Source organism: Ochlerotatus camptorhynchus, unplaced genomic scaffold (genome assembly GCF_037179485.1).
Source record: "Ochlerotatus camptorhynchus isolate MF236.1 unplaced genomic scaffold, CSIRO-AGI_Acam_v1.1 ptg000105l, whole genome shotgun sequence".
Taxonomy (NCBI): Eukaryota; Metazoa; Arthropoda; class Insecta; order Diptera; family Culicidae; genus Ochlerotatus; species Ochlerotatus camptorhynchus.
The window spans coordinates 942,077-968,761 of NW_027040595.1; the positions used below are offsets into that span (position 1 = coordinate 942,077).

The window sequence follows — 26,685 nt, forward strand, 5'->3', positions numbered from 1 at the left end:
CCTTGATTTGTTTTCCGTCGATCTAATTTTCCGTGCTGAGCACCAATGCTACCGACGCCAGGGAGGCAGCTCCCACACCTGGACCCTACCTATCGACCCATCATCAACTCATGAACCGGAGACCAACGACTTTACTTCCCTTCCGAAGGAAGGCGTGATCAGAGATGTCATGCCTCCGAACATCCCGGCGGCGCCGTCTGGGATTGAACCCAGGCCTGCTGCTTTAAAATAAATGGAATTCCTATGAACACATTTAAACTTTTCTTGAATTCTCTAGATTTCTGTGAAGTTCCTGAAATATTTCTGAAGTTTTCATAAATTTTCTGAAGGTCTCGGAACATCTGAAGGGATCTCGATTTTATTTCAGCACATAATGGAACTATCCTAAATTTGTCTAAACTAACGCGTATAGATTTTTAAACCAATCCAATAGTCTGGGCTAAAATTTCGGGGACTTCCGCTTAAGATCTCTGGAACTCCCTAAAGATCTCTAGATCTAGTTTTTTTGAGACAAATAGAACTTCTTAAAAGTTTCCACAATTTTGCTAGTACGAAACTGCAAGACATTAATTTTTTTTTATTCTTTATTAAAGAGATTTTTAGCCTTAGGCTAGTTCATCTCTAGCACAAGACATTAAAAGTGTTGTGATCTTAGACTTACTAAAATGAAGTCAAGCTGATGAACTGATTGTCATGTTTTAAAAACGTTTGCGTTAATTGTTGTTGTTTTTGTTGTTATTGTACAGAAAAATCATATATTTTAAACGCATTTCATAAATAGTTTTCTTATTATAAACTTGGAAATTATCTGCCAAAGTTATGGAAAAAAACCTGGAAAACTCAGGGAACTTTATTTAGCCAAATGAGTCGTCAACCTTAAATTGTTCAAAAATAAGAACAAAATCGAAGACAACATATCAAGAAGACTGGCAACTTTTCCATATTCTCGTACGGCCGCCATGAGGCAGGTACAATTGCGTCATCTGCCGCTCAAAAGTAAATGCTTCGAACGAATTTGATAGCAAAGATTACATCCTCAGAAGAAAGGTTTGTGTATTAGCTCATTTTTCTCTGCGTTGCTTCCACCTTCACTCGAGTGCAGCTCTACCATAGAGGTAACTCTAAGACTAGAAGGTCCCGAAGAAACGTGTTCAACTTTTTGGCTCAGCTCTGGTACTCTTTTCGGTCCCAAGCTAATCGATGCACCCTTCAAAACATAGGAAAATCCATGAACCCCTCATTTTATCTGTCAAACTTTCATAGAAAATCAAAACAAACATAGTGTAGTAATAGAATTTCAACTAGAATGGGGTAAATTAATCGATTTGCTTGGGACCAATAGGCTAGTCAAGTAGTGAGCCAATTTCAAATCGATAGTTTCGTATTGATTGTGGGCTCTACTGTATCTGTCGCTTGGATTCTGTCAAAGTTGCCAGTCTTCTTGATATTATGTCTTCGACAAAATGTAGGCCTATCCTAAACACTGCAAAAAGAATGATCAATTTTGAGATAAGTTCACATTAAAAAAGTGACTTTAGTTACTTGGCCTTAAAAAAGGAGACTTTTTAGTGACTTGTTTGAAAAAAGTGACCAAGTCACTAAAAAGTGACTCACTACCAGCCCTGCGATTCGTACTTTCCTCAAAGTTGTCCTTGTTCGCTTTCTACTCTCTATATACAATTTTCACACTGCCGTACTCTAACGGAGCTATCAACTCTATACTTTCATCTCCTCATCTATAGTATAAAATGACCACTTTAAGTCGATTCTATAACATTCCCCAGAAAACTATTCCCCAGAAAACCATACCCCAAAATTCCATTCCCCAGAATGCAACATTCCCCAGAATGTACCATTCCCCAGAATGTACCATTCCCCAGAAAAGATGATGAAATTAGTAATTTATCACTTTTTCTTTGGTCATTTGATATTATATATCAGTTTTATATTACAGAACTACCGATTACAAACTTATAACATAATTCCATACGTTATTATCGCAAATAGTCATTACCCCAAATCCCTTGCGAAAAGCTATTGACTATATATTTTCCTTATATATTAAAAGAAGGGAATATTCCATTCTTTATCGTATATCCAAAGAATTAATGATTTCCTTTTCTTAAATTTTCAAAGAAAAGAATATTTCCTTCTTTATCATATATTTAACGAATTAATGATGTTCTGTTTTATATTTTCAAAGAAAGGAATATTCCCTTCTTTGTTGTATATCCAAAGAATTAATTATTTCTTTTTGTTACATTTTCGAAGAAGGGAATATTCCCTTCTTTATCATGTATTTAACGAATTAATCATGTGCTATTTTATATATTCAAAGAAGGGAATATTCCCTTCTTTATCGTATATCCAAAGAATTTGATCCATTAAGGTCTCCTAAAACCCCTTGACCCATTAAGAAGTTTTTCTCTTCTTTTTATATACGCGATTCCAGGAGTGACTATAATAAACAAAAAATAGTCAATCTAATACATGGCATACTTTTCTGGGGAATGTTTTTCTGGGGAATGGTGCATTTTGGGGAATGAGATTATGGGGAATGGTTTTCTGTGGAATGTTATAGAATCCTTTAAGTCTGTTATTTGAAACTTGGCATCTTCAACTATATAACATTCCGTCTAAACAGGTATAGAAGAAAGTTTGTGGAAATTTACCCTCGAACTTACCCGATAAAAATCCCTTCAGGATTTCGAGAAAAGATGAGGAGGGGGGTCATGTATGTTCAGTTTCCCCTATACGTCGTCTATGCTGTGGTACAATTGATGAATAATTTTCGCTTAAACGTGACAGGTGGTAAATTTTCAAATAACCCTGCAAAGTCACATTCAAAATGTTTTTATGTTACTTCATACGCGAAGTTAACGATTTTCAGAGTTGGTTGGAAATGCTAACATGAAGCTTTAGTGTGATGATTTATTAGCTAGAGAATGATCTTTAGAAGAGGGTAGGTGGATAGTTCCGTTAGAGTACGGCAGTATGAAAATTGAATAGAAGTTGAAAATGAGCGAAGGGCCATCAACTTCTATTCAATTTTCATACTGCCGTACTCTAACGGAACTATCCACCTACCCTCTTCTAAAGATCATTCTCTAGCTAATAAATCATCACACTAAAGCTTCATGTTAGCATTTCCAACCAACTCTGAAAATCGTTAACTTCGCGTATGAAGTAACATAAAAAACACTTTGAATGTAACAACTCAAGGCGGGAGTAGCCGTCAACAATGCTGATGATGGTACAGCACGCAACAATCACCCTACTGCTTTCTCTCTGAGATGATCACGTTGGTCATGACGAGAGGAACAACACAATAGTTGGGTAAAGAAGAACTGCATTATAACACACCATCGACTAGAAATGCTCTCGCAACGTGGGGCTTTAGGTAGTGATGAAAACGTCGCTAGAACTATTCCACAGCCGCAGTCAGTTTATGAGCAAAAAGAGGGACGCACATTTTTGCCTGTGGACTTGGATACATACTTCAAGTCCCCGCGTACATCGTACGGGTTAGGCAAAAATGTGCGTCTATCTTGAAAAACTGACGCATTAATGGCCCTTCGCTCATTTTCAACTTCTATTCAATTTTCATACTGCCGTACTCTAACGGAACTATCCACCTACCCTCTTCTAAAGATCATTCTCTAGCTAATAAATCATCACACTAAAGCTTCATGTTAGCATTTCCAACCAACCCTGCAAAGTCAGTTTTCAACCAACTGAATAAAAATTTTAGAAGACTTATCAAGTGAAAATTATTTGGCGTCTGATTAGCAGCTTGAAAAGCATGCTATGGCTGTCAGTTGCGTTGAATTATTTTTTCCTGAAACGGCAATATTATTCTAATTTCATTATAACAAACTTAAGATTAGTTTTCTGTATTAAACAAGTTCTGAAAATCTTAAAATATTGATAACAATTAAACTGTCAATTTAAATATGACTGTAGCGTAAAACATTTCTTGCACAATTCCAGCAACAACGTAATCAGAACCACAAAGCTCCCATTACAAAAACAACTTAGTGAAGTACCCCTCTGTAGTAAGTAGAATCCGGACACGCTAACTCTAAAGTTACCCATTAATGAGTAAAATTTTTACTCATTTTGAAAAAAAAGTGGCTTAACTCATGAAATGATTTTTTTTATTTGCTTCATTGGGCTGGGCTGACTGTCATCAAATATTAGGAATTTAAACGTTTGTAAAAGCTTAAAACACTTCATAGTCTTTGTTAAACATACTCAAATAGCAAATCATAAACACTAGAATTAACCAATGTACTGGAATATGCAAGTGTTGCAGCAATAAGTTGTAGACATTGTTGTATTTTTTGTAGGGTAAAGAAGTTGCCTCTATTCGTTGACCAATCGGTGCATAAAGAAATCCTTTCGTTGAAAGAGCGTTCTCAACATATCCTGGAATTGGTCCGCAAACGATGGCAATCATCGGCATCAGATTTGTATTCCTGCACAAATAACTATCTTTTTATTTTCCACAGATATCCGCTGAAACGCGACGGTAGGTTTTTTAGGATACATGCCTAAACTTCATCATAATTCAATTTTTTAATTCTTACCTCATAACATCGGTTCTGGACAGCACCCAGGAATGCCGTGTTGATCTTCCCTAGCACTTAACTTTCCGGTTTGACTGTAATGGAAATTATTAAACTAGCCCGATCAATTTGCAGGACATTGTACATGCTAAATCCGTGAACTCCCAAAACACTGTGTCCTTTTTACCCATTTTTATTGCAAGAGGCAATTTCAAAAATGATTTAAAATTACCCGCTTTTCATTTTTCGAAAATTCCCATTTTTTGAAATTTGGGAATAATATCATAAAATGAGTAAAATATACTGATTTAATCGGTACTTTCCAGTTAACGTGTTTAGAATTCAGACGAAGAATGATTCAAAACAACTGTGCTCGTGATTGTGACTGCATTGGTATTGTGTGCGATTTCAATTTTTGTCAAAAGAAAAATATCTTTATCTCATTTGGTAGAAACTTGTTAAACGACTGAAGATAACGTTCGCAATTATGGTTTACTATATGGGTCGTAGTGTAGTTGAAAGATTCCTTGAAGGTGCGATTGAATTACTGGGAAACAAAATCATCGATTACTCATTGTTCTAATGGACTTTCCTTGAACAGTAGTTGCGAAATATATGTAAATGTTGAAGTAAACCTCCATCAAAACATTGCAGTAATCCCTGCGGCACTACTCATTGCCAACCAATTAGAGTCAATAAGCGTTGTACTCCATTTGATACGATTTAGGTGGGCGCATTATGGTTTAGTAGCAGCAGATTAGTAAGCAGATAGTCGCCTAGCATTGCTACAGAGGAGGTTTCCAGGATATTTCCAACAATTCATCTACAAAGCAGTTGACGATAGCGCGCTCGAGTTGCTCAAGCGATTTCTTTCCTTTTATGGGTTGTCGCATTTCATCCTCAAGCAATGATAATTTTTCCTCATCGAACAACGAGATGCCGAACAGGACGACCGACCAGCAGACCACGGTCGATTACAAGCCTCGCTTAGAGCGAAAACAGTGCCTGGTGGGTTTTACTCCTTTGTGGCACAATGTGTCACACTTTTATCGATTTTTGTTTGACACACTTTTGGTTCTCTTGTGTTGTAAATTTTACGTGCAGGCAAAAGAGACACCGGAACCAATCTATGATCTGGAGGATTGCAATCTAAAAGATGTGCCATCGGGAGTATTTATTATGTGCAAGGTGCTTCGAAAGGAGCTACTCTCGTTGTCTAACAACAAATTGACCTCACTGAACGGCGGGGGAGCACTGGTGGATCTGCAATTGTTGATGACGCTGAACCTGTCCAACAATCGATTCAAGAAACTGCCGGACGAGATCTACAGGTTGGAAAATCTCAGGGTGAGTGATTTGTAGAATTACAATTAATGAAGTTTTGAGTGTAGAAAATCACTGAAATTTGGACATCTTTCAACAGGAATTATTTCTATCGAACAACAGTTTGGAGAAGCTCCCGGTAACAATCAACCGACTGAAGAAACTGGAGCTGCTTGATGTATCCGTGAACAATCTAACCACGTTGGAGCAGTTATCGTTCATGCCCCTACTTAGAATACTGAACATTTGCGGCAATGTTCGCCTAGACAAACTGCCAAATCAACTGGCAACATGTGATAATCTAGTAGATATAGTACTCGACCCAAGCACCATCTCCGATCCACCGGCAGACGTAGTGGCCGGAGGCACCTATGCAATCATAAAATATTTATCAACCGGTGAAATAATTCATCAGTCACCACCGGAGGATTTTACAGACCCATACACTCGCAGTAAGACCAGCACAATCAATTTCATCACCAACGAGCGAGATGAGATGCGTCAAGCGGAATTAACGCGGGAGAAACAAGAGAAGGAAAAGAAGTTGCTGGAACATGAACGATTGGCCTATGAGAAGGATTACCTTGCCGAAAGTAAATTGCACGAACAACAGCAAAGGAAGAAGCAGGATCTACTTCAGCAGTTGCTTCAGCAGCAAAATCAAAACGATACTAACGTTAACAGACTACAAGAGGAGAAACAATCCGAACGACAACGGTTGATAAACGATATTTTGAAAGGTTATAAATTTAGAAGATTCTGGTATGTTCAAACTTACAATTATTTTCCATTTTATAGATGAGAAACACTCTAGCGAGCTGGTCGATAATCTTCTATCGCTGAAAAACGGTCCAGATCCTGCATTCCTCGAGCGTGAGCGCGAAGAACAAGAACGGCTACTCGAGCAGCTCCGTAATCAGCAAAATGACCTTCGCAAGCAGGATGTTCTTACAGCTATGACCGACTTGCTCGAGAACGAAATCAACGTTATTCAAAATTTCCACAATCAACGTGATCAATCGTCCCGGAACATCCTGGAACGGGAATACGAGACCAACAACCTTCTCAATAATGTGTTTTTGAACTATGATCGCAACCGGCAGGAGGTTATCGACCAAATCAACTGTGATGAAGAAATTCAAAAATCGGCCGTGTCGGCACTAATCGTCAGAAATGATTCCCGCACGTGGGGTCTCGTAGAACAGGTGCGCATCGTTGAGTCTCAACTGGCCACCTTAACCACCTACGAAATTGAACGGAAGAAAACTAACCAGGATGACCAAATTGTAAAGATTTTGAACAAACTTATTATCAAGCGCATAAGGCTAACATATTTTATTTTGTAGAATAATCTTACGGAACAAAGGATGAACTTGACGTACGTTTTGATGGATTTGCTCAAACAACAGGACCAAAGAAAACAACAGGTAACTGCTATGGGGATAGAAAATTTGGTCAGCTATACGCATTTATCAAAACACTTTTCAGCTTCTTGACACGCTCAAAATTATCGAACAACAGAAAGAAGGCGAGCAAACCGACTTCTGGCTAATGCAATACCAAAAACTGCTGGACCACCGACCAGCGGAGATAACCAGCGATACTGCTTCGGTGGATCCCATCCTGGGCTATCAGTTCTTGGAAAACGGCGTCGTTCATTGCTTACCATTCCTGTCTAAAATTTGGCAAAACCGAGACAAAGAACTCGCCAGCGTATGCGAGCTGGATTTAGTTGAAGCCGGCGTACAAAATCCCGCTGACCGAACTGCCATCCTGACTTCAATCAGCAACTATTACGACTATCTGAATCGTAGAATAGAATATCCGGAGGCAGATCTAAGTCCATCAACATCAACACCCACAGGACCAGCATTGGATGAAGACCATGAACCAGTGCCTCCGAGCTCGCCGCCGGAAGAACCGTCTTCAGCCAGCGGCGCTGTTCAATTTTCAGAATGCGTTGTTTGTTTGGAGGAAATGGTATCAAATCTTAGAAACTGTTTCTTACAATTGACTCATACAAGAATATATTTCAGGTCCAAGTCATATTTCTACCGTGCGGCCATATGTGTTGCTGTGCTGATTGCCATGTCAGTATACATGATTGTCCCATGTGTCGTGCGTACATTGAAAGGAAAATTAAGGTCATTCAGCCTTGAATTGACAACACCACAACTGGTACCAATTCTAAAATTGCTATTAAATGCCACTAAAAACTAATAAACATTAATACATATTTACAGACTTGGAGGTCAGCCAAAGGACACAAAGCAATCGTTTCAGTAGCACTCTGTCTGAGGCGAACAGTTCATCTATAAACTACAAGTATTTATCTCGAACGAAGATATTGAAAAAAGAACTTTAAACCAAATCTACAATTAGAGAAGTTTATACACATCAATCGTATTCAACAGCACGAATCATTGTCGGAACTTTACATTAATCTTTACAAAAGTTATTCATTCCCAGCGTGAGTAAATTTCTCCATATCCTATCAACACTATTGTCAAATTTTTTGTCGCACATTTTGGATTTGAAAAGTACGTTTGAAAACTTTTGTCAATATCGTTGAATTTACATGTGTCGGACTGTCGATTTTAATCCTAACTGATAACAACAACAAAAAACTCGTTTTAGTACGTTGTTTGCAATTTCAACTCTGTTGACTACTGAAACCTTAAAAAACGCATTACGAACTAGCTTTAAGCCCTATACAGTCAATAAACTCTAAGCATAAATTTAGACATCTCTAAGAAACAAGGATAAACATAATGCATTGCAAGAAGCTCAGCAAAGACACAAAACGCAAAGTATGGAATTCAACACATTATACATTATATAGTGCCTTTTTCGGGGAAAAGGAAATGTGTCGTCACCAAACAAATAGAGCGAACGGAAAGGGGTAGGATAGAATGTTGCAAATGATAACTGAATTACACATCAATAATAATGCGGCTATAATAGCCACAACCATCGAACATACTTACATAACACTACCTACTCTTTGTTAGATTTGATGACCAAAAACAGGCAGATATTATGTACTTTCCGCTTTCACCTAAAACAACACTTCCAACTTTTCAAGACAAGCGAAAACAAATACCCCAACCTACTTCTATCGTGAAAAAGGTATCAGTAATCACTATACTAACAAACATTTAGCAATCAATTTGTTATCCTTTTAAAAGCTATATCATACGTTGAGATTTATGTTTTACGTATTAACATGTTTTATGAATAAAATAAAGAATATTTTTACTTAAAATGTTTTGTTTTTATAATATCGTAATGACAATGAATGACTTATGGGCCCATTAAACACATGGGTTATCAGAAAAAATTACGTCAACGCAACGCAAACGGATCTATTGTGTGTGACGCTTCAGCTATGGCTGCTTGTGGCGACATCTAACGGAACATAACCGTATAATCTTTTCCATTAGTTCAATCAAACTGCTGTAACTTTGTCGTGAGCAGATTTTACTCTTATTAAGTATAGTCGCTATATTCATAGTCTAGCGGATAGAATCTCGGGAACCAATTGAGCTGTCAAATAGCGGCCAACCGAGCAAATCACGACCAACAACAGAAAAGAGCACATCAGCTATTGCGAACAAAACTTCGGAAACCCTTTTCTCGTGACGCAAGGCTCGCCCACCGACAAACCGACATGAATCATCATACAATTTACAATTGTTCGCGAAAAATGTTTATCCTAGCCACAAACACGCGTATAAAATGTATGAGTTGGTTCGTGTCTAATCTATTTCGGACAAATTGTTTGTATCTAGATGAAACATTTCTATGGTTTTGACAGATGGGATCGCTGAACATTTGAATCGGCCGTTATGGATTCTCGATCAAGAGTTAAGTTTCAGTTTCATGTCGGTTTGTCGGTGGCTCGCCTACGCAAACTAACGCCATGTTTGGGTTGAAGAAAGTTTCCCCTATCAGATGATGCTGGTAATTTGCGTTCGATTGGCGAGGAAAGAATAATTAACGTTTTGTTTATAAAAGTTGATTATTGTTTTTATTGTTGTTTTACATCAACAGGCTGGATGAAGCCCCAATGATGTTAACCTTATCAACTATAGTAAAAATACATTCAAGCATGGTCATAACATAAAAAACATTAAAAAACATATATATTATAGTCAGTTACTCCTGCCGGCGAAAAACTGAAGAAAACTTTCGACGAAGCGCATTACGGGAGAGATAAAAGTCGAAAACAGATGCAACTCTGTTGAATGTTCTCTGCAGTCCGCAAATCGCACCGTATGCTCCATAATTTGTGCGAAGTAGAGGCAGTCTTATAGCGAATTCGTTTATTATCGAGGTTGGAACCAGTTCCAACCCAGTGCGAAACCGAACTTTTTGTCAGTGCGAACCTCAACCTGAGCTGGGTTTTAAAAACAAACGATCGAACTGACGTTTGTCAGAAAACAAGCAGGCCCAATCTTGATACCCGATCCAGGTTGGAACTGAATAATAAACGAATTCGCTATTAGCATAAGGTTATTACGAAGCGGTTAGGGTTGAACATTCAGGTCAATTTGCCTAAGGATAGCCTCGCAATCTGTCCTTCCTTGCAGGATATCGGCCACGCTTAGGGCCCTGCTTGTGTCTCTTCTAGTCCGGAGAAAGTTCTAGGTCGATAAGTTGACAACGGCTTTCGTAACTGAGTATTCAAAACGGATCATTCCAAGGCAATCTACGCAACGCAAAACGAAAGAAGCGACGTTGAACAGATTCAATTCTCTCGGCACCGTTGTTGAAGTCTGGGTTCCAAACCGCTGAACAGTACTCAAGCGTCGATCGAACAAGCGAACAAAAGAGCGATTTCAAACAGTAGATATAAGTGAAGTTTTTAGCTATCCTAAACGCCTTATCAACAACATATGCAGGGCTGGTAGCGATCACTGCTGTCAAAAATAGTGATTTTAGTGACCATGTTGAAGAAATAAGTGACCAAATAGTGACTTATAGTTGTAAAAATAGTGACTAAAAAGTGACCTAAGAGAAGAAAAGTAGTTTTTCTGATGGCACACCAAATAAATGTTTGATGTTTTAGACTTATTCAATAAATATCTCATAAACACTTATGTACGATCCAATAGAAAGTTTATGACCAAACCCACGGTAATAACTGCTAAAACCTGGAAAACCGGGAATCCTCAGGAAATTTTATTTTTCCTTAAAATACCTGGAAGGCTCAGAGAATTTAATAATTTTATTACTAAGGATATTTTAAAGAAAAGAATTAATTTGAATAGGGAAGAGCACTACATCGTCGTAATCGCCCATTTCCGTTCTATTGAGCAGAAATCATCAATAATATCAATGATTTCACAATGCACAAAACAATAATACGTTTGTTCCGATGCGTTAGTTTATTAGCTACAACATAAATCCTATTAGAGCGCATTGTATGCATATTTACGCTCATTGTTCTCACAACAAAAGAAGCGCTCCTAGCGCATCCCCTTTTTCTCCGTTTATCCGTAGGACGAAGGAAATCTAATGGCGTTTCAATGCGTTTGGACGGAATTGAAACGCGTAGGACGAATTTAGAAGCAAGAAACAGTGTTAGATTTTTAATAATATCTCAACATTGTTTGACTCTTTATCAAATCCAACGGTACGTATGGAAAGGTGGATAAATTTAGAAGTTATCTTTGATGAAAACATTCCATGTTTTGTTCAAACCCTTTCCAAAAAGCGTGGCAAAGTGCGCGATGTCCTTAGTAGGACGGAAATTAGATCAAAACCCCTATACAAGCATTTCTCGTTTTTTCGTTATTTTCATTCACACTTTGAACATGGATGGAGTGGATTATTCTTTAATAACAAATAAATTAAAAAAAACCGAGAATTGAATTTTTTTTTTTGTTTTGTTTTTGAACATGCATTTTTCCTAAAAAAAATTAAATTTGAACTAGTTTTGGACTTAAAAGCGATAATACTTTAAGAAATTTTCAAGAATCAAGTTTTAAAAGCATGTGGAATTTTATTATAATTTCTTAGGACCTCAATCTGCTTTCAAGGTAATCCTGAGGAATTTTAGATTGTGAAGCTTGATAGTTTTGAGTAGAATTTCAAGAAACACTGAATTGAATTGAACGCAAATTTGAATGAAAATTCTTAGTAGTCAAGATATTTCCGAGGAAAACTAAAAGTAAATATTTATAAGTGTTGAACCCCTCGGTTCATACAGCAACGCTTCATTTCTATCTGCCAATCTGGCAACTCTTTCTTATTTGACAGAACTACTTCCGCTGTAACGATCAACTGAATAAAAAATCATTCTTTCTTGTACCGAGCAACTTAACAAATGTGTTTGCGTATTACTTCACTGAGCCTCCGATTCCAGTCTTTTCAGGTTAACCTCCAATAATAAGTAGGTAAGTAGGTATATTTCAATGAAAATCAGAATGGACTATTCTGAGGTCTTCAGAACTACTTGAAAGTTCCCAAATTTGTCCTGAAGTTAATGAAACTGCTTTGCATTTCTTTTTTTGTTTGAGAAACTAGCCTGATGCTCACAATACTTCTCATTACATTCTTAAACTTTCCTAAAGTTTCCTCAATTTTTCTTTAAAGTTTCCTCAATTTCAAAACTATTATAGATCTCTTTTAAAGGTTTAACAATTCGCTGAAGTTCTCTAAACTTCTTTAAAATTTATGTGACTTCTCTAATGTTAACAGAGCTGCTCTGAGGTTCTCTGTTCTTTTCTGAAATTCTCAAAACTTTTCCAAGGTTTAAAAAATTTTAAGCTTCACTGAACTTCTAAACTCATGGGAAGACCTTAATTACATTTTTGACGTATCTGAAGTTATCTGAAAATCTGGGAACTGCCTTAAATTTTCACTAATTTTCTGAAACTAGTGGCACTGACCTCCACTGAAATTCTTTCAATTTTCGAAGCTTACTAAACTTGTTTAAAATGCTCCCGCATTTTGCTTATGTTCATAATGAATTCCTGAAGTTCGCGGATATCCTCTTAAGCTCCATAGATTTCTATGAAGTTCTCGAAATGTTTCTGAAGATCACTGTCCTTCTGTGAAGATTTCAAAGTTTTTCTAAACTTCTGGAACTTTTGTGCTCTTGCAATTTTTATGGAATTAGAACGACATAATTAATATAGTTCTATGATTTTCTCTGAAGTTCTCAAGATTTTTCTGAAGTTCAATAAACTTCCCGTAAATTATTGGCTTTACTTTAAAACTTTTTCAATAGTCTAGACTGGTGGTATTAAAACTGCCTAAATGATTATTGAATTTAATCAAAGTTCTCTAGACTGCCCTGAATTTATCAGTATTTTTTAAGAACCCGCAATGTTACTGAAATTAAATGAGTTGCCTTGAAGTTTCGGCAATTTTTTGTAAGTATTATAATAATTATAAACGCTCACTTATTTTCCCTGAACTTATCTATGCTTACCTGAAGTTCTCTAAATTTGTTTGATACTCCTTCAAATTTTCTGATATTTATTCATAATTCCCTGGCGCTTCTGACGATTTCGGATCAATCATAGAATTCTTGGAATACCCCATAATTCCACGGTACTCCGTAAGTCACTTCAAATTTGCTTAAGTTAATGGGATTATTCTGAAGCTATATGATCGTCCTCGAAGTACTCGATATTTCGCTGAATATCATGAAACCATCTAAAAATATCTAAATTTATTAGAAGTTCTCTGGATTTACTTGAAGCTTGCTAAAAGTTGTCGCATTTTTTTTAAGGAACTTCGTTGATGTTCTCTAATCAACTAAGCTAAATTTTCGCATTTTTTTAAATTATTGAAATCTCCATGATATAACACCCTTAAAATACTGTCACGTTTTCCGGATGTTAATATAATTTTTATTACGTTCCAGAAATTCTCTCGGAGCTTTGCTGAAGTTTCCGGGTATTCTTTGAGTTTCTCGAAACTTCTTTAAGGTTTCTACAATTCCTTGAAATAATTTGAACTGCCCTTTGATTCTCTAATCTGTCTTGATGTTCTCGAAGCTTCCCTAAAGCTCTAAATTCTATTGAGGATCTCAGTTCTGCTCGGAACTTAATAGAATTCCCGTAAATACCTTTAAATTTCCCTGAAATGCTTTGGGCTTCTGTGAAGTTCCTGAAATATTTCTGAAGTTTTCATAATTTTTCTGAAGGCCTCTGTATATCCCTGAATCGGAACATCTTAAGGGTTCTCGATTTTTTTTCAGCACATCATGGAACTATCCTAAATTTGTCTAAATTTACGATTATAGATCTTTAAACTGCTCCAAAAGTCTGGACTAAAGCTACGGAAACTGCTCTTAAGATCTGAAATTCCCCAAAGATCTCTAGAACTAGTTTTTTGAGGTACTTAGAACTTCTTAAAAATCGTGTTTTCTATATTTTTCAAGATCGCTTGACACATGTGAAGTTCTCTGAAATTCTAGGAACTTCATAAAAGTTCCTGAAAATTTTCGGATGCTAGAAGAACCGCTTTGAGGTTTTTGAAGTTTCCAGTAAGTTTGCCATATTTTCAGCGTATTAACTTCCCTTATTTTATGGAGCTTTACTGAAATTCTCAGCATTTATTTTCATTACTCAGAACTTCTCGAAAGTTCCTGCCATTATTGTGAAGTTAATGGGACTGCATTGAAGATTTCTAATCTTTAATAAAATTAATTACGAACTTGATATAAATCTTTTTTTTTTCTTGATTCTGGCACTTTGAAAATTTTCAATATCTTGAACTTGTACATAGAATGCGAAACTTCAAGATATTGAATAATTTTAGATCTTGGACTTACTCAAATTAAGTAAGTTTTTTTTTAAGTTTATAAAGTGAGATATTAAGTAAGTGTTAAACTTCAGCATTCAATGGATTTGATTGTAAAGCTGTTTCTTTAAAACTGATTGCCATCTTTTGAAAACGTTTGGGTAAATTGCTATTGTTTTGATCTACAAAAAAAGCATATTTTTAACGCATTTAAAAAATAGCTTTCTTATTATAAGCCTGGAATTTATCCGTTCAAGTTCTGGAAAACTCAGGTAATTTTATTTAGAAAGATGAGTAGACACCCTGTAGATAGAGAACGACGATTAAACGTCACAAAGCAAAGAATGATCAATCTTAAAATAAATACACGCTAAAAAAGTTGAAAATAGTGACTGATTACAAGAAGAAGTGAGTTTAGTGACTTGGCCTTAAAAAAGAGACTTTTTAGTGACTGGCTTGAAAAAAGTGACCAAGTCACTAAAAAGTGATTCGCTACCAGCCCTGGATATGCAATGTGTTGCTTGAATGAAAGCTGAGAATCCAAGATCACACCCAAGTCTTTCATCTGATTCATGCGTTCGATTGTCGAGCCAAGCAGGTCATAACTGAATATTATCGGTTGTTGTTTTCGTGAGAACGTAATAGCGGCCCATTTGGCTGGGTTCACTACCATTCTGTTTAACCTGCACCAACTAGCGAATACATTCAGCTGACGTTGAAGAAAGTATAAAAGTTAAGGGTCCCATGTGGCTTCTCTGAGGGATACCTGATGTGGCGAAGAAGCTTGCTGATCTTCAATCTCCTATGGCAACCTTTAGTTGCCGACCGGTAAGATATGATCGAAACCAACTCAGAAGGTTACCGCATACACCGAGCCTGCCGAGTTTAGAAATCGCAATAGCATGGTTCAAAACTTGTCGAATGCTGCGGATAGGTCTGAATAAATAACGTCCGTTTGAACCCGATCCGACATGCTTTCGGTTATATACGATGTGAGACACAGCAGATTTGTGGTTTTAGAGAGGCTGACAGTAAGCCCATGTTGATCAGCACTCAAATACTGCTTGCAATGGGACAGCAACGGTTCCATAATCACTAGCTCGAATAGCTTCGAAACGGCACTTAACGATGTAATTCCTCGATAGTTATCCACAGCTCGCTTCCTTCCTTTTTTTTGTGGACGGGAAACATGTGCGCATAGTTCCAGCAAGATGGAATATGCCACTGGAGAGAGACATTAGGAACAGGCGACGAAGCGGAATTAACAAGTTAGCAATATGTCTCTTCAAAAATACAGATGGAACTCCATCAGGTCCAGGATTGAAGGATGACTTGAGCAGAGTCGCGGCGTTTGATCATTTACTGGAACGTTCCTGGCAGCCAGCTTAATATGGTCGTCAGTTAGTATCTCATTAGTGAATAGGTACACTGGCAAACTTGTCGGAAAAAAGGCGACATATATACTGAACGGTGGCAGCAACTTCTCCATTGAATTCCATAGACGATGGGAGCCCTGGATTCCCTGCGTTGCTCGTTCACGTAGCTCCAAAATGATTTCGAGTGTAGCTTAAGTTTGCGCTGGATGCCTCGTTGGAAACTTGAAAAGCATTCACGACTGACTCGCTGGTACATGTGATTCAGCCTCACATAATGTAGTTTCAAAGGAAGCGTGCGATGCTTCGTAAATCTTCTCAATGCTGCTCTTTTGATTGACTTCAACCTACGTAGCTCTCTCGTCTGCCAGGGAGGGTGAGACACTTTGTGGTGAGTTCTTTCCGGGACGTGTCTGTCAATGACATATACCAAGACATGTGAAAAGGTTTGCGCTGCAGCCTCAACGTCATCTGGATCAAGGATGTTCTCCCATACCATGCTAGACAATACATCTATGATGCTACGGTGGTCAGCTTTACGGAAGTCATAAGAAACCGTAGCAGGATAATCGTCGAAATCACGCACGAGTTTGTCCTCAACAGTGACAATTAGAGGAGGGTGATGTGAAACTGGCTTAGTTAGTGCACAAGGAGCCGAGCAAATTAATGGAGCCCTGTCCTGTGTGCTCACGAAGCAGAGGTCCAAACTACGATCATTTTTGTTAACTACATGGTTAATTTGAGAAAGCGTCGCTGCGCTGTAGTTGTCGAGAAGGCTAATAGCTCCTGCGTGAAATGTAGAGCTATCAGGATCTGGGTACAGGAATCCGCTATGAGATGGACTCCACGAAACGCCTGGCAGATAAGTCACCAAAAATTAATATCTCATCAACTGGAGTGGCACTTACGATAACTGTGAAAACTGACCGACAGTGAGTATCGATGAGTTCATTGTCCCGGACTCGATCAGGTGGAATGTACAGAGCGCATAGTAGTAGTGTGCGATCACCCAGATTGATGGCTGTCCAAACCTGCTCCACATAGTTCCATGCAGTGGCGTCGCGTAACCTCACTTTTTACCTGTTCAACAACTTTGAAAACGTTATTTAGGGTCATGTTTACATTCAAATCAGTTTCAAAAGGCATAGGGTCTTCTAGTTTCACTGATTTTTATCCATTGAAACCAATATTGTTTTGTTTGTTTACGTTTTTAGAGTTGTTGAACAGGTAGATTGAGGTTAGGGCTACGCCACTGGTTCCATGAATCCTTCTCGATCGCCTTTGCCTCCAACCCGCCACGGACTACAAGGACACCTCCACCAGTAGATTTACAGCTGTTGTTAGGATTCCGCAACGAAAGACCTCGTAGTCAGGACCGAAGACTTAACTGGAAAGCGTTCGATAATCGAGCCACCACGTTTTGACAGGACAATTACATCGTAGCAACAATCCGATAAAGCTAGGCGGTACTCTTTAACATCAGAATTCATTCCACCGGCGTTTTAGTAGAAGATCACGACGTCCTGCTTGCGGCAAGGAATCGAACGACTGCTCTCCCTGAAAATCACAGATACATCAGGCAATAACTGACCATCATCAAGTCTCATTGGATACTCGCCATAGTGAGTGGGTTGAAAGACCCCACCGACAGCAGGTTCGCAACGACTATGATGAACGAAGTCTGCTGATGGCAGGACTGAGACGGAGGGATTGGGGGTTCCATGGGGCTTTCTACGGCGCGTTCCGGGTTCCCAGGATTGGGAGTTACAGAGGCATCATCACAATGACTAATATAGTCCGAATTGCTGAATTGATCGGCATCAGGTAGTGAATAGTCAATATATTGATTGTACTTGCCTGTAGAGGCAAGGTGAAGACTCCTATTATATTTTTGCCTAAAAATCAGACCATTTTTTTCAAACGCGCGTCATTTTGTCAAAAATCAATATATTTACAATCGGCCAGGTAGAGGAAATGGATGTAATGTAGGCCTAAATGCCCCTAATTTAGGCCCATACATAAATTCAGCAATCGACTAAATTTTCAATAGCGACCAAAAATATCCATTAGTACCGTCCCAATGACGCGTTTATCTAGATAAAATATATAATAGCACCTTTTTACCGATGGGCCCAACATTAGAGCAATTTCCCCTACTATATAAAACCTATATACGATATCAACGGCAATACCTTAACCCCTCTTTTGGGACTTGTCATGACTTGTCTCAATGTCTCATGAGCAAAGATGTTTTGCCAACATATGCTAAGTCAATGATGATCGGTTTGGTAATCGGCAGTGGAAATGTCGCCAAAATCCCGAACATGATAATCAACAGTGACAACCAAAGGATGGTTAGGAACTTCCTTTCCTAGTGGAGCTACGATTGTTCTCGTTGAGTACGTGATCGATTTGAGATAGCGTTGCTGCTGATCATTTTACGAAAGCTCTACTGTCGTTGTGAAGAATACCAAAAAGAATGATTGGGATGTTGAGTGAAGCCTTTTTTTTTAAATACCACCGGAATTTTCGGATGAGTGAAAACCACTTTTCCTACGTGTACATCGATTTTACGGTGTATTAATTTGTACTGTTGTAATCTCGGTATATATCCCTTCGAGGTATTAATAAGGAACAAATATAAAAATAATAATCAATACATGGACGAAAAAAGTACTTACAGCTTGCATTGGCTGCCTATCTACCTCCTGCCGGATCGACACACCCCACTACTTCTTGTACACCTTGCCACCGTAACGAGCTACGAAAGCAGCAACATTGAACTTCCGCTTGCAGCCTTCGTAGTTCATGTAACGAATCTTTCCAAAGACTTCCCGCTCGCGCCATCCCTGATCGTGGATGCCCGCAATGGACCACATGCAGCCAACGTACCCATTAGGATCACGGCCATCCAGCTGGTAGCGATCGTTCAAATAAATAGCCGTCTCGAGAGCTTCCTCCGGAGTTTTTGTCCATTCGAGAATCTTCTTCGCCCAGTACATTCGCAAAAAGCCATGCATTTTACCTTCCTTGACCATCTGGATCTGTGCCGAATTCCACAAATCGTCATGGGTTTTCGCTTGCTCAAGCTGGTCCCTACTGTAGAGATACGTACGCTTATCTTTACGGTGGTCATTCAAGGTTTTCTGAGCCCAATCGTAAGCGCCCTTCAAACTGTCATAGTTTTTGTTGTAGAAACAAAAGTTATCGGACAGCTCTCGACGGACAATCGCTTCTTCACAAAAATCAGCTACACCCTCGGAGAAGCCTTTGCCGTACTTCTTAACCGTCAGAATGCACCGCTGGACGGATATTTGGCCAAAGTGAAACCAAGGGGAGAGATTCGACAGAGCATCCTCGGTAGGATCGTTTCGTTTAGCATTGAACTTCCTCAACCGCTTCTCGACAAAGCTTTGTAGGACACCAAGCCCTCCGGTGTAACCCGGAGTGGCCCAAGCAACCTCATCTACGCTTCTATCTACCTCGACTGTATCCAACAACTTGGTCCAATCAATTGGATCAGCTTTGAAGGAAGCCTTATGGGGGTGTTTGATCACCGGTGGAAATTGCGTCAGATATGTATTAAGATTGCCATTCACCTTGTTACGGATCGTTCGCGCTGCATATTCTTGTTTTTCAGATGTCACCCACAGTGGAACGATATTATGGGCATCCACCTGGCAGAGCGGTATTTCGGCTGGCAGTGATTTACGAACATCTTCAACCCATTGCATCGGAACTCGCAGTGGACTAAAATCACATACCACGGCTCCAATCTTGTGTGTCTTCACAAACTTCGGAATGGTATCTTTAGCCATCCCAGTCAGCATGTGGAAGTTGATATCCAGAGATTGACATTCTTTTGATACTTCTTCAAGTCCTGCAACATAAAAGAATAAACCAAATAGCCCACCAACATTGTTTCCACAAATACTACAGTAATACCTTTCAGCATGAATTTGTAATGCCTAATGGTGGCATCGAGAAACTTCGGAACCAAGCTGAAGCAAACGTGCAACGGCAGTTCGTTCTTCAGGGCAAGTTTTTGTGCGAACAGAAAAGCCCAGTTGTCCTGCACCCGGGCATCACGGGACATCCAATAAACGACTCCCTTTTTGTTTTCTTCCACTTCCTTGGTATCGGAAAGAATACGTACGCGCTTTTTCTTGAAATCAAAATCCAGAATAGACTTGGCCGTTTCTTTGCGGGTGGTTTTGAATTTCTCCGCAAAATCATCCACTTTGATTGGACCGCCTTCGACTTTGGGTTTCTTGTTGGCGGGTCCATCCGCTTTCGAGGAAGACGCTTTCTTCATGGTTCTGAAACTAACGCGTAAACACACCGGATGTTCGATTGAATCAAATTGTGAAATTCGTTTATAGTCGCTTTTCGTACGCTTAAAGAATGCAAACTTACCAGAGGGTAAGGAGGTTTCGGTTAGTGGAACAAGCTTTTCTAACGTTGAAAACTACGTGCATAAATTGATTTGAAGAACTTGATTTTCTTTAGTAATATTTGCGACCAACGCTAATTAAAAATACAATAAACACGAGATTGTTTTGCGCCTCGCTTTATCGAAAAGTAGGATACACAAAACATGAAAAAGGGTTCGTCACATTTACCGCTCATGGTATCCTCGAAAAAGTTCAGGCGTTTGTTCACTAATCATTGCGAACAGGCTTGCTTCCACTCACTTGCTATAAAAAGATGATTTTTTGAATTTTGGAATTATTAGATGTTATAATCATATTTTGTACTTGTTAGCTCGCTTGCTAGATACAAGAGGAGGTTGAAAGGCAAGTGTTTGACACATCAAACCTTTAAAATTCGCTTTCAGATAGTCACAATCAGCGATTTTACGACTCGCGAGCGCTCACTCTGAGTGAATCGCTCACGAATCATGAAATCGCTTATTGTAACACTCTGTTAGCAAAATTGACAGGTTTTATGAGTCAAACACTTGCCTTTCATCCACTTCTTGTATCTAACAAGTACAAAATATCATTATAACGTCGAATGATTTCAAAATTCAGAAAATCATTTTTTATAGCAAGTGAGTGGAAAGCAACCTTGATTGCGAACCCTAACCCCAATCAATACGAAACTAACGATTTAAATTGGCTCACCACTTTAGTAGCCTATTGGTCCCAAGCAAACGATTAATGTACCCTATTCTAGTTGAAATTCTATTACTACACGGATAGAAATCTCCTTATACCTTTTGGCAAATTTCCATTGCTGATTATTCATTAAATGTATAAGTCAACTAATAAGCAGACGCCTTGCAAAAAGTTAATAAAGATCATGTGTCAAATGAAATGTATAAGCGGTCACACATACCTTTTATGCATTCTAATAGGACCTATGTGGTTTGTTTTATGGAATGTATAAGGCTGATGCTTTGGCTAAAATGTATAAGTGAAACACATGAATTAAATAATTGATTTTCTTTTCGTGTACACTATGTTTGTTTTGATTCGCTATGAAAGTTTGACAGATAACATCAGGGGTGTGTGGATTCATGCAGAACATGCAGGGGTGAGTGAAATAGCTTGGGACCGTTGTTCTGGTACTGAGTGAGCCAAAAACATAGAGTTACCAACAATCAATACGAAACTAACGATTTTGAATTGGCTCACCACTTTAGTAGCCTATTGGTCCCAAGCAAACGATTAACGAACCCTATTCTAGTTGAAATTCTATTACTACACTATGTTTGTTTTGATTCGCTATGAAAGTTTGACAGATAACATCAGGGGTGTGTGGATTCATGCAGAACATGCAGGGGTGAGTGAAATAGCTTGGGACTGCTTGGGACCGTTGTTCTGGTACTGAGTGAGCCAAAAATAATAATGATTTTCTTCGGGACCCAGTGGTCTTAGAGTTACCTCTATGGAGTTACCTCTATGCTAATGTACGTAATGTACGAGGTGGGACACACAAGGTTGGAAGTAGTCGACCGCCCAGCCATGAAACCATGCTGGTTTTCGCTCAAGTGCTGCTTGAAGTGAGATACTAATGGTTTCATAACGACCAACTTGAACAGTTTAGATATGGCACACAACGATGTGATGCCGCGATAGTTGTCGATGTTTCTTTTGCATCCCTTCTTATGCACTCGAAACATCTCAGCTGATTTCCAGCAGGAAGGAAACACCTGCTTGAGAATGACGGAAGGAACTCCGTCAGGTCCAGGCTTAAATGAAGACTTCAGTTGCGAAGCCGCCCTAGTTATCATAGCGAGGTCGATGTTGATAGCTGCCAAAGATTTACCAGACATTGGAACATTACTGGCTGCTAGAGAAACGTGCTCGTCAGGTAGGTTCTCATCCGAGATACACTCGCAAACTTGATTGAGAACAGACGGCAAATTTCCTGTGGGAGCAAGCTTCTTCACCGTTCAGTACCATAGTCGATGGAAGGCCAGACTCCTTTCGTAGCTCATTCACATAATTCCAAAAAGTTTTCGGGTGAGATCGAAGCTTCCGTTGAACATCTCGTTGATAACGCCGATAACATTGGTGACTGGTTCGTTGATACGCATGATTGATCCTCGCATAATGGTCCTTGAGTTGTAGGGTGTGGTACTTGGTGTATTTTCTTAGCGCGGCTCTTTTGGAAGACTTTAACATACGGAGTTGACTTGTTTGCCAAGGATGATGATATTTTTTTTTTTTTCTTTGGTTTGTTTTTTCCGTCGATCTTGTTTTCCGTGCTGAGCACCAATGCTACCGACGTGCCAGGAAGGCAGCTGGACCCTACCTATCGACCCATCAACTCATGAACCGGGGACCAACGGCTTTACTTCCCATCCGAAGGAAGGCGTGATCAGAGATGTTATGCCTCAGAACATCCCGGTGGCGCCGACTGGGATTGAACCCAGGCCTGCTGGGGTGAGAGGTAATCACGCTTACCACTACACCAATGATGATTACCTTGTCTAGGAACTTTTTTTCGGAACGTGTCACTCGCAGCCAAGCCAAAATATGCAAGAGCGTTTGGGCAGCTGCATTGACATCGGCAGGGACGAGTATCCTGTGCCAGTCTAAATTCGAAAGAAGTTCCCCGATGCTGCCGTAGTCAGCATTTCGAAAACCGTAGGAATCCTCTAAGGGAGGTGGAATGACCTCAGGAATTTGGTTGCCTACAAGTGCAATAACTAAAGGAGGATGGTGTGGAACAGTCTTTATCTGCGGAGAAACAGCCATAGACAAATGCGGAGCAGTATCCTGAGCAGTGACGAAGCAAAGGTCTAAGCTACGATTGTTCTCATTAACCACGTGGCTGATTTGCTTCAGAGTGGCGATACTGTAATGATCCAAAAGGCTTACAGCTCCAGAGTGAAATGTAGAACAGTTGTGGTCCGGATACAGGAATCTACCGTAAGATGACCGCCAAGAAATTGCCGGTAGATTGAAGTCGCCAATGATTATCATCTCGTTAGCAGCTGTAGCGATCTTCACTGTAGCTCGAATAGACTGACTGTGGGATTCAGTACCAGTCAGGTTACCGAAAATGACTCTGATTATTTTTCAATTAATTCAAATTACTTTATTATTTTGAAATTACATTTATTATTCTAAATTACCGAATTTACTACGATTACTTGAATAAATAGGAATTACTTTGGAATTACCCAATTATTCAATGATTAACCATGTTTCCAAAGATGGAATTGTTAGAGAAATACGATTTAATCCAGGCTCGATTAATAAAAATGAACTGCACAGCAAAAATCAAAACTAGAATTCCGTTAAACCAAAGATGAATACTAAGATGAAACTGTCGGAAGAAAAACTTTCTATTTTAGTGTCTTCTTTCACGGTCCCTTTCATCCAATGAAAACCCTCCGTATTCAAGGTAATTTTGTAGTTGTGCTGCCCCCTCGGAAGAGATGAAATTTTGCGCTCATTTTTATCAAAACAATCACACTAAAATCAGAGATGTCCCATTTTTTAATTACTCGATTAACAACTAATCGATTATTTTTTGTTCGCTGTGCTGCCATTTTTATACCAATGAGAGTGCAGCACATGTTTGAAACGATCGGTGATGATCCTGTGGTGATGTTAATGCTTATATCGGCATGATGTAACCGATTATAAATAGTTTACTTTTCGGTTCGTTAATCGATTAAACGATTATTCGAATGAAAATCGGACATCACTAGATGAATGTGAAACGTCATTTCAAATATAAGAACCGTTCATAAATAATGATACAATTTGAAAGGGACCGGGGCTAATCACAAATTACGTCTCCATGGTAACTGAAATAAACACGAGTGTTCACCGGTTGGTTAAACCACAGACAAACAGACATAACACATTGAATATTTCTCACTGTAAAACATCGTCGCTGAAACGTAACCGCCATCTGTTGAGTATACTGTGGTGGGCACTACGCTGAAAAGATGGCGGTAGTGTGTAAACGTCAAACGCAAGGGGATTGACTATGCGCGCCACAGGTGGCGGTACTACCAACTACGATACTTTTAAATTGTCCGTTAAATGCTTGTTCGATGAACAATTTGCGAGTGTTATGTCTGTTTGTCTGTGGTTAAACTCTGACTGAGTTAAAAAAGATTCATTAAAAAATCGGAATTTGAAAGTGTTACCATAGAGGCAACTCTAAGACTAGAAGGTCCCGAAAAAACGTGCTCAACTCTGGTACTATCTTCGGTCCCAAGCTAATCGATGCACCTCTCGAAACATAGGAAAATCTACGAACCCCTCTTTTTATCTGTCAAACTTTCATAGCGAATCAAAACAAACATTGTGTTGTACTAGAATTTTGACAAGAATGGGGTAAGTTAATCGATTTGCTTGGGACCAATAGGCTAGTCAAGTAGTAAACCAATTTAAAATCGTTAGTTTCCACAGGTTGCTGTTACTGTAAATATTGTATTTAAATATAGCAAGACTCGCCTGTTGCTTTTGTTTGATTTGGATTTGGACATTTACCCGGTATGGTCCAAAGTAGGCACGATTTCCTGCCATAATGCGTCTTTGAATTTCTCTGCTGGTATCATTTTCGGCGGTCACCAGTGAGCCCAAATACACGAACTCATCGACCACCTCGATTTCGTCACCGTCAATCTGAACTCGGGGTGGGAGGCTAACATTGTCTTCCCTAGAACCTCTTGCTTTCATGTATTTTGTCTTTGATGCGTTGATGGCAAGTCCAATCCGTCTAGCTTCAGCCTTCAGTCTGATGTACGTTTCCACCATCATCTCAAAGTTCCGTGCCATAGTGTCAATGTCATCGGCGAAATCAAGGAGCTGGATGGACTTCCTGAATATCGTGCCACTCGTGTCTATCCCAGCTCTTCTGATCATATCTTCTAACGCGATGTTGAACAGCAGACACGAAAGTCCATCACCCTGCCGTAACCCCCTTCGAGATTCAAAGGGACTCGAACAACGCACATCACTCGATCCATCGTCGCCTTGACCAATCGCGTCAGTTTATCCGGAAATCCGTACTCGTGCATAATCTGCCATAGCTGATCTCGATCGATTGTGTCGTATGCGGATTTGAAATCGATGAACAAATGATGTGTGGGCACGTTGTATTCGCGGCATTTCTGCAGAACCTGCCGAATCGCGAAAATTTGGTCCGTGGTAGCGCGGGCACCCATGAATCCCGCCTGGTATTGCCCCACGAACTCTCTTGCATATGGTGACAGACGGCGGCATAGAATTTGGGAGAGTACCTTGTAGGCGGCGCTCAGCATTGTGATCGCGCGGTAGTTGCTGCAATCCAACTTGTCGCCCTTTTTGTAGATTGGGCATACGACACCTTCCATCCACTTCTCCGGTAATATCTCCTCCTGCCAAATCTTGGCAATTACTCAGTGCAGCGCTCTAGCCAGTGCTTCACCACCGTATTTCAATAGCTCACTTGGTAGTTGATCTACACCAGTTGCTTTGTTGTTCTTCAGCCGACCGATCTCCTCCTCAACTTCTTGAAGATCAGGGGCCGGTAGCCTGTCGTCTTCTGCGCGTGCTCCAAGGTCTGTTGCCGTGCCACCTTCGTTTTCTGCTGCTTCACCGTTGAGGTGCTCGTCATAGTACTGCTTCCACCTCTCAATCACCTCACACTCGTTCGTGAGAAGGTTACCGTCCAAGTCCTTGCACATATCGGCTTTGCGTGAACTATTTAGCTTCTCGTAGAACTTGCGTGTGTCGTTTACGCGGTACAGATTTTCCATCGCCTCGCGATCTCGGTCTTCCTGCTGACGCTTCTTCCTTCGGAAAACCGAGTTTTGTCTGTTCCGCGCTTGTCTGTATCGCTCCACATTCAATCTCGTGCGGTGTTGCAGCATTCTCGCCCGTGCTGCATTCTTCTCCTCTACTAACAGTTTGCATTCGCCGTCAAACCAGTCATTTCTTCGGTCCGGGATTGCAGTGCTAGTGCCGCTGCAGCAGTACTACCTATGGCTGAACGGATGTCCCTCCAGCCATCTTCCGTGGGTAGTGCAACTTCCAGCTGCTGCGCGTAGTCCTGGGCAACTCCGGTGTCCCGTAGTTGCTCAATGTTGGGTCGTGGCGTTCGACTTCGACGTGTGTTATGCACCTTCGAGAGTTTTGAGCGCATGCATACTGCAACTAGGTAGTGGTCCGAATCTATGTTCGCACTGCGGTACGTGCGGACGTTGA

At 39.7% G+C, this 26,685-nt stretch overlaps 3 protein-coding genes across 4 annotated transcripts in view; 2 read left to right on the forward strand and 1 right to left on the reverse strand.

Annotated features, from left to right (window-relative positions):
* The window catches only part of Chrac-14 (DNA polymerase epsilon subunit 3 Chrac-14), a 115,452-nt gene that overhangs the window by 81,661 nt on the left and 7,106 nt on the right, over window positions 1-26,685 (forward strand). The window lies entirely within an intron of this gene.
* On the forward strand, window positions 4,920-9,156 carry LOC135699277 (E3 ubiquitin-protein ligase LRSAM1-like). Of its 2 annotated transcripts, XM_065219478.1 has the most exons (9): window positions 4,920-5,101; window positions 5,296-5,576; window positions 5,673-5,915; window positions 5,992-6,631; window positions 6,690-7,177; window positions 7,238-7,318; window positions 7,380-7,871; window positions 7,928-8,069; window positions 8,135-9,156. In XM_065219478.1, exons 2-8 carry the CDS (start codon window positions 5,448-5,450, stop codon window positions 8,048-8,050), a joined length of 2,196 nt encoding a protein of 731 aa, XP_065075550.1. In that variant the 5' UTR covers window positions 4,920-5,101; window positions 5,296-5,447; the 3' UTR covers window positions 8,051-8,069; window positions 8,135-9,156. The 2 variants fall into 2 exon arrangements, with proteins under 2 accessions (XP_065075550.1, XP_065075551.1); XM_065219479.1 differs by lacking the exon at window positions 4,920-5,101 and having other exon boundaries at window positions 5,119-5,576.
* Window positions 18,656-20,499, reverse strand: phr (photorepair). Its single transcript, XM_065219502.1, has 3 exons — window positions 20,441-20,499; window positions 19,970-20,349; window positions 18,656-19,904 (listed from the first exon to the last, which is right to left on the reverse strand). Exons 2-3 carry the CDS (start codon window positions 20,337-20,339, stop codon window positions 18,754-18,756), a joined length of 1,521 nt encoding a protein of 506 aa, XP_065075574.1. The 5' UTR covers window positions 20,340-20,349; window positions 20,441-20,499; the 3' UTR covers window positions 18,656-18,753.